Raw genomic sequence first — 8200 nt, 5'->3', positions numbered from 1 at the left:
ATAGCTCTCCATCTCCATCTTGACCAACCAGAATCAAACTGATTACTTCCCAGAACCAACTGTAGTATCTATAGCCAGGGACTAAGCAGGTACCTACCTTGGCTTTTCCATCATGGAAATACTTGGTTCTTCCTTAATTTTAGCCACATATATACTGTGATACTGAAATATCAATATTTATTTTTGTATTTCTCACCAAAATCTCTTAAGTAAAGAATAATATTTAGTCAGCCTCTATTTAGGTAAAAATAGTTGCTAATGACAATGCTTCATTATTTTCCATCATTAGAATAACCAAAACAGATTACAATATTCAGTTTTACCCTTTATGATTGGTATGGAGAAGAAAACCATTGATTCTATCATCAAACAGGCAGAGGAGTAAATGGGGTGGTTACAAATGTCTTCACTTGCTTCTACCCTTTGCGAACACATACAAACTCGAAATTTCATACTTTCCATTCCAATGATAAGGCAGTCATGCTCAAATAAATAGTGGCAAGTTCTTAGAATGGGAAAAGTAGAGTGCAAAAAAAAAAAAAAAAAAGGATTTGTTTTTTTTCTTTTTGATAGCTGATAGTATCAATACATTGCAGTTCATGCAGTTGCACCAGAAAGGGTGTGTGTATCTTTGTTTGCATCATAGCTATGTACATTAAGTAGGGGTAGCTTTTATTTGGATCAGTACAAAATGATTTTCCTACAGGATTTTCTTTTCTTTTTGTGGGGAGGGGTGGCCAGTGAGGGACAGAGGAAGAGAGAGAATATTAGGCAGGCTCCATACCCAGTGCAGAACCTAATGCTGGCTTGATCTCACAACACTGAGATCATGACCTGAGCTGAAATCAAGAGTTGGATGCTTAACTGACTGAGCCACCCAATTGTATGTTTGAAGAAATGATGTAGTCATTATTCTCAGAGTTCACATTTTCAGATATGCGTGAATCTCATACAGCCCTTTTTTATTTTTGATCCAAAATTTAAGAGTATCTTCTACTAGTATCTCTCTTTTCCCTCCTCAAATCTCATACATGATCCAAGATTGAAGTTTGAGGTCAAACAAATAAAATTACATGAAATACTTGGGGAAACTCTCTCTCCTTTCACCTCCCTTCATTCCTCCCTTCATTCCTTCTCCCTTTGCTTTTTCTTCTCTTCTTGGCATTCTAAAGATATTTTAGATTGTAATTCATACCATGCCTGGGTCAAGTTAAAAAGTCAGTCTCCAGACAGGTAACCATAGACTCTTGTTACCATTTCACTTACCTTTTTGTTTCTCGTTAAGATTGTTTCACTGACCTCTAAATAATAGAGAATTTACCCCTAACAAAGATTCTGTCCCTTGATGTAGCCTTTCAAACTATTAAGATGACATGTTTTGAAATCATACTCAGTATTGGTAAGCATAAATTGAAAAATGGCAGTCTCATAAACAAATGATTAAACTGTATACTGTATACCATTAGGGAAGGGAATTTGGCAATACTCTCAAAAGCATTAAAATACACATAAATTGTGATCCAGTAACTACATTTCTAGGAATCTGTGCTAATAAGCATGTATACAAATGTTTTTAAGCAATGTTGCTTGTTATTCAGAATGTTAGAATAAGAAAAATTTCTTGAGCATCCAGTGATGCTTAATCTTAAATGGAAGGGTGTCTGGGTGACTCAGTTGTTTAAACATCTGATTCTTGATTTCTGCTCAGGTCATGATCTCGGAGTCATGAGATAGAGCCCCATGTTGGGCTCCACACTGAGCATGGAGTCTGCTCAATTAAGATTCTCTCTCCCTCTTCCTCTGCTCCTCCACTGCTCACTCGCTCTCTCTCCCCTCTCTCTCTCTCGAAAAAACAAAAAAACAAACAAAAAAAAACCTCTTAATTATAAATGGAATATTCTGCTAGCACTAAAATCAAGTTTGTTTTTAAAGGAAAAGTATGGTATCTCTGTGTATTTCAAAAAGACTTTAAAAATATGCCTAGGAAATAATACTATATTAGGAAAGAAAGGTTTTGAAAGTGTGAATCATGTCTGATTGTAATTCTGAAACTGTATATACATATATGTATATACACACACACACATATGAAATATATAAAATATATATATGAAAATAATAGAATGCAGCAAAGTTTTGACATTCTGTTCAGTTACCACTACATGGTGATATTATTAGAGGTTATAATTCCTCATTAGACTTTTCAGTATTATCTACAATGTGCAAGTATAATTGCTTCAATCTGGAATAAGATCATTTTTAAAATATCAAATCATTTCCATCTGTTCTACTTTTCATAATGCACTCATTCTTACTGCTATTAATTTTGCTACTATCTTCAAAATATATCTTTTTTGGACTATACACTTTTAAGCTTCCCAAATGCTTCCATTAAATTTTTAAAATTACCATTAATAAAAATGAGTGCTGCAAAACATAAAATATTTACCTAGATTGATTTAGTGAAAAAGATGGCCTCATTTATATTTCCAGGATGAATATACAATTAATAGAGAATGTGACTCTAAGAAATTGAGAATCTTACATGCATGTGAACTTTATTTAACAAGATGTTAGCAATAATAATATTCAAGGAGTCATTACAAATTAGTGAGATCTTATTATTGGCCTGTTTGTACTACAGCTCTCTGTTGGCAAGATTCATAGGAATTTTCTAATGCAAATGGCTTATACATCATGTCTTATCTGGAACAATTTATTATTTATTTCATGAGGTTTGACCCAAATTTTACAAATTACACTATTAAATGCTTTTCTGAGTGTTGTCAAGCTACTGTGTGGAAGTCCTTCATATCAACCTAATTTCAAAAGGCACTCTTTTGTGAAAAACATTAAGTTTGATGTTCAAAATATTCTTTAATTTCAGGTAGTTGTCATCATTATCATATAATACAATCTTATATAAGTGTTAATGACATATTGGCATGCTGTTAAAACTTTCAGAATACAATAAATGTGTCAGTTATTTTTTACCAAAAATCAAATAAAAAAATCAGGAATAGCCTTCTTAAAAAAGTGACCTTTAAACTGGCTCCCAAGTAAGCAAATGAGCTTGAGCAGAAGGGAAAAATGGGTCAATAAGAAAAGGGTCCAGAATATGCAGATTTTTAAGGCAAAAAGAAAGGTTACTAAAAATTGCTTAGTAGAGGCAAAATTTACAGTAAAATATTATTTAACAAATGTTTATAAACCCATCTACTTAGTGCTGTACATGAATTGGTAATGGGGATTTTCTGATGAAGGCGAGAGGAGTGAGACTGGGAAGTCAAGATAAAGACCATGACATAAACACATAAACATATGCTGAATGTTACCAGAGAGGACCTAACCCAGACTGAAGAGAGGAAAGATTTCTGGAGGAAGTTTCAGAACAGGCAGATGCCAGGAAAAGGCCCATCCGGCCGCAAAGCTGGGCCCCTTTGTCCCCGGGCAAGGTCCTGCTCAGGCCACATCCCCTAGCTGGGGCTACGGGGCTGTCATCACGCTCTGCTCGCCATGGTCCACGCTCCAGAGGCGGTAAAACTCAGCAAAGTCCACATAAGGCTCGACGCGGCCGTCCTCGCCAGGCGGGAGAGAGTGGGCGGGCCGGGAGCGGAAGAGGCCCCCATCGGAGCTGGAGCTGCTGCTCTGCGTGTGCGTGGTGGTGGACTGCAGCGTCAGGGTTGGGCTCTGGTTGGTGAGGGTAGGCGTGGCTTCATCCAGCGTGGAAGCGCTGTGGGCCCCGTTGACCAGCTGGCCCTGGGAGGGCATGACAAGGGAGAGGGTCACGCTGGTCTTGCTGGTGCTCTGGGCACTGGAGTACGGCACGGAGACGGGGTACACACGTCCTCCTGCAGCTGGGGCCGGGGATGGCGTGGGCTGGCTCATCTCACCCATTTGGGAGAGCTTTTGGAAAGCATTTGGGAAGCTTAAAAGTGTATAGCTGAGATCTGTAGGATGAAACCATTCCAGCCAGTTTGGCAGAGTCAGACCAGAAGATCTAGGTAGACATGGATGGGAGGTGGGTGTTGACATGAGAGCACAAGGCAGGAGAGAACTAACATAGGGCACTCAACAAAGCCCACTATAGCTGAGTATGGAGACCCTAGAGGTAGGAGGTATGGTAATGGATGAGCAATGAGCAGGGTTAAACATGCAGGGCATTTCAAGTCAAGGACTGGATCTCTTCATTTTTTTTTTTAAATACTTACACTTTTTATTTATTTTTATGACTTACCCTGTCTAAAACCATCCCCACAATGATGAATAGAATTGGGGATAGCAGGCATCCTTATCTTCTTCTTTTTTTTTTTTTAATTTATTTTTTATTTTCAACATAACAGTATTCATTATTTTCGCACCACACTCAGTGCAGGATCTCTTCATTTTTTTGAAGATTAATAATTTATTTTACTGTTATATTGTGTTTAAAAAAATAATTTCAAGGGGCACCTGGGTGGCTCAGAGGGTTAAGCCTTTGCCTTTGGCTAGCATCATGATTTCAGGGTCCTGGGCTTGGGCCTCACATTGGGCTCTCTGCTTGTCAGTGAGCCTGCTTCCCACTCTCTCTCTGCCTGCCTGCTTGGATCTCTCTCCCTCTCTCTGTCAAATAAATAAATAAAATCTTAAAAAACAATTTAAAGGCCCAAGTTCAAAAATGATTCACAATGCAATTAATATTTCTATAAATCAACTTATATTAAGTTGCCTCAAATATTTTCTTTGGATTAAATGCCAGTTTATGTCCTTAGACTGTGTACACAATATCAAAATCACTGGTTGAAAAGTATAAGATTTGGTCAACTAGTTTTCATCTACTTTATGCTAAATGACTTAAACATAGCAATTTTTTAAAATAAATATAACTGTTCAAATAGTGATTCACGAAAGTATGTTAGTATGTTTCTGTATGATTGGGAGTTGCTGTGTTGGCTAGGTGCAGAATTTCTCACAGTTACATAAAACAGTTTGTTAGCTTTTACACAACACATGGTCTTTTTAAGTTCCAAACTTCAACAATATTAAAATTACAAATAATTTCCCCCAATAAAACTTCTGTGTTATGGTTAAGAATCATTATTTTGGGGGGATTGTTTTTACATACATCACCAACAACTGACATTCTAGTGGGGACTACTTTCCCCACATATAAGTTTTTGTCAGTTAAAACTATGTGTGGTTGACTAGAGAATGAGCAGAGGAGATGCTTGCCAGTCCACTGGCTTTACCTGCCATCTAAGTGAATCCTGAAGGTCTCTAGAACAATGTGGGAGAGAGACAAATTACTATCTCATCAAACTTATGGTCATTTGAGATAATGGCTCCCAGTATGAAATCTGTGAATGCAATACTATAATATATTTAAAAATCACATCCTTATATCTTTAATATACATATTTGGCAATCTCTCTCTTTGTTAATAATATAAAGATTTTAGAAATAATTCTAATTTCCCCTCCCACCTTCCACATTATTGTTTTCTAGTATGTTGGTCCCATCCTCTTTTTTTTTTAAATCACATCACCTCATAATTACTCATTAATATGATTGTATCAGAATTAGTCATTGGTATTATTAGGACTATGATCTTTATTCTAAGAGTGGTGGGAAGTTTTTACTTCCAAAAACAGGGTAGTGACAAAATCAGATGTGCATTTTTAAAAGGTGAGTCTTGGAAGCATTATATAAAACCTTGGACTGAAGGAAGGGAGCACCTAGTGAAGGGGCACTGGTTAGGCAGCTAATACCGAACTTCAAAAAAAGCTAAAAGTGATTTGGGTGGGAGTTGTAGTAAAGACTAAGACTAGCCGTAAAAAGACTAAGGCATTTTTCTCCAGCATCTCCTCTCCTAATGACTGAGACTCTAGATGGGCAGCCAACTTGGTCTCTATGAATTATAAACCCTGTATTCCTCTCTGGCAGTACAGCAAGGCAGAACTTGCCCTCTGCTTTCTAAATGGCCACTAAGGAAGACATCATTATGCCTTTAGAAGATTCATTTAGTAATATCTACTTCATTGTTACAAAGTTTAAGTGGGATAGATTATTTAAAAGTGCTCTGGAAACTGTAATAGTTTTATTATGCTCATGAAGCAGTGAAATGCAAAAACCCTAACACTTCCTTTGTGCTTGACACTGTAGCAGGGCTTCATGGAAAACCTGAAAGAAACATGCATATATGGGTGTGTGATTTAAAGAAGTGCTTAAATGCAAATAAAATTAAGGGAACACTAAAAATAATGAGGCAGATGCAGACCTTGGACTCCAAATATAGATCATGTTTCTCTGTTTTAAATCTGTGAGAACTGTGCTGAGTTAACCTTGAATTGCAATTCATCTTCTCTTGATTTAGAAGTGTTGATGGCCCTAGGGAGTGAATTATCATCTTGTGAGTGAACTTGAGAATTTTCTGGTGGAGATTTTGGAGCAGTTGGAACTCAGCTGATTACTCTATCTCCCCAATGTCATGGCCAGATCCTCAAGTTTATGTTTCATTGTAATCCAATTAGGTAAACACAACCTTAAAGGTTTACAGATAACAGAGTTTCCAACTGTCTTCATTTTCTATTTAATTTTTCTTCCTGTAATGGAAGATTTTTCTTGCAGGAAAAAATGAACAAATAGATTATATTCTCTGTAAAATAATTTCAAACTCATCTAAACTCTCCATTTCCTTTCTCATTTCTGCTGCAGTATTCCTAATCTAGACCAGGTGGTTACTGAGAGCACATTCACATGCCCTTTATGAAAACACTATTTGTACTTTCATTGACCATTATTTGCGGTTAAGTCTATGTTCCAATGAATATAGAAGTCAAACTTCCATGATGTAGATACATTTTGGGAGAGAAACTAAATGTTTTGTTTCTCACTTATGGAGTATCAGACAATCTGTGAATATAGTTGATTACACACACTCACCTTTATTTGATTTAAATCTCATTTTAGAAGTTATTAGAAGATACAGTTCAGCAATGGTAGAAAAGGTTTTATGGCTTAATATTTTTGAAATTATAAAAACAAATTAGGTGCAGAGAAGATATAAGAAGATAAGGATTTTAGTTCTTGTTCTTGAAAAAATACAAAATATCTCAAAAACCTTAAAAGATTATCAGGAGTCATTCTGCAAAAGCGTTGGGACCATGCCATGGAGTTTGGATTTTAGCCTAAAAGCAATTGTGAGCCCCTGAAAGCCTTTAAACACAGAGAATGTGTAATGAGATGCATGTTTTAGAAAGACCACTTGCTTTTTTAGTTCTGTGAAGGATAGTTGGAAGCGATGAAACTAGAGCTCCATGGGTGAGCCAGGAATTTACTGTGATAGTAACATGAGAAATGATGATTGTTCAACGAGGGTAATGAATTGAGATTAAGGAGTAGATCCAGGAGATGGAGGTAATAAAAATTCAATGATCAGGTGGTTAGGTGAGAGGCAGAGAAAGATAATGGATTGTGATTTTAGCAATAGGAACAGAGAAGAGATGGAGACAAGAATATTTCAGAAAAACCATAGGAAGTATTTCTCCCATTGTAGCAAAGGAAACATACACGATCTCAACAAAATCATGGGCCTATTTGGGAAGGCATTTTATTGTCTGTATTTTTCAAGGAGAAATTATACCCAGCATTTTGATAAACCATTGTTTTTTCATTATATTTTATTGTACCTTCACAAACAGATACATATCACTTTGATGGCAAACACATGTAACTGCCTAAAAAATAATTTTTACAAACTGTGTTATAATTTTAGTGTAAAAGACAAAATTCCTCTGGTATCTAAATTGCAAAAAGTTTTGCTCTACAACATTAACACTTATTTTTTTCAAATAAAGGAAAAAGAATACAAATATTCCAATCACATTAACAGAAGACAATTTTATCAGACTACTCTTTCAGTTTATTTTTTCTTACATTTTAAAACGTGTCATTTGTTCAAAAGAAAAGAGGGGCCATCAGGCTATTTTAGAAAGAAATTAAGAACCTTCCAATTGCAGAAAATTACAAGGTACCTGAAGGGTATTTTTGATGTTTTTCTTTCTTTTGCTCTTAGGTACAATAGCTTGACAAAGGAAGTGAATTCTTTTTCCATTGAAATCAATGAGTCCCTACAGTATGCATTTCCACTAAGTGATTTGTTTATTTCACAAAGGATCTGCAATGAAATCCATCCTTTACATCTTTTCTTTTGTAAAAGTTC

The 8200-nt window shown here is 36.0% G+C and overlaps 1 protein-coding gene across 1 annotated transcript; it reads right to left on the bottom strand.

Annotated features, from left to right (window-relative positions):
* Positions 1 to 3421: 3421 nt before the first annotated feature.
* LOC116574430 (TGF-beta-activated kinase 1 and MAP3K7-binding protein 1-like) lies at positions 3422 to 7767 on the bottom strand. Its single transcript, XM_032315186.1, has 2 exons — positions 7764 to 7767; positions 3422 to 3906 (listed from the first exon to the last, which is right to left on the bottom strand). The coding sequence occupies exon 2, from the start codon at positions 3895 to 3897 to the stop codon at positions 3487 to 3489; it is 411 nt and encodes a 136-aa protein (XP_032171077.1). The 5' UTR covers positions 3898 to 3906; positions 7764 to 7767; the 3' UTR covers positions 3422 to 3486.
* Positions 7768 to 8200: the final 433 nt, after the last annotated feature.

Source organism: Mustela erminea, chromosome 15 (genome assembly GCF_009829155.1).
Source record: "Mustela erminea isolate mMusErm1 chromosome 15, mMusErm1.Pri, whole genome shotgun sequence".
Lineage (NCBI taxonomy): Eukaryota > Metazoa > Chordata > Mammalia > Carnivora > Mustelidae > Mustela > Mustela erminea.
The sequence above is the reverse complement of the archived record's forward strand: the minus strand, read 5'-3'. Positions and strand labels throughout refer to the sequence as shown.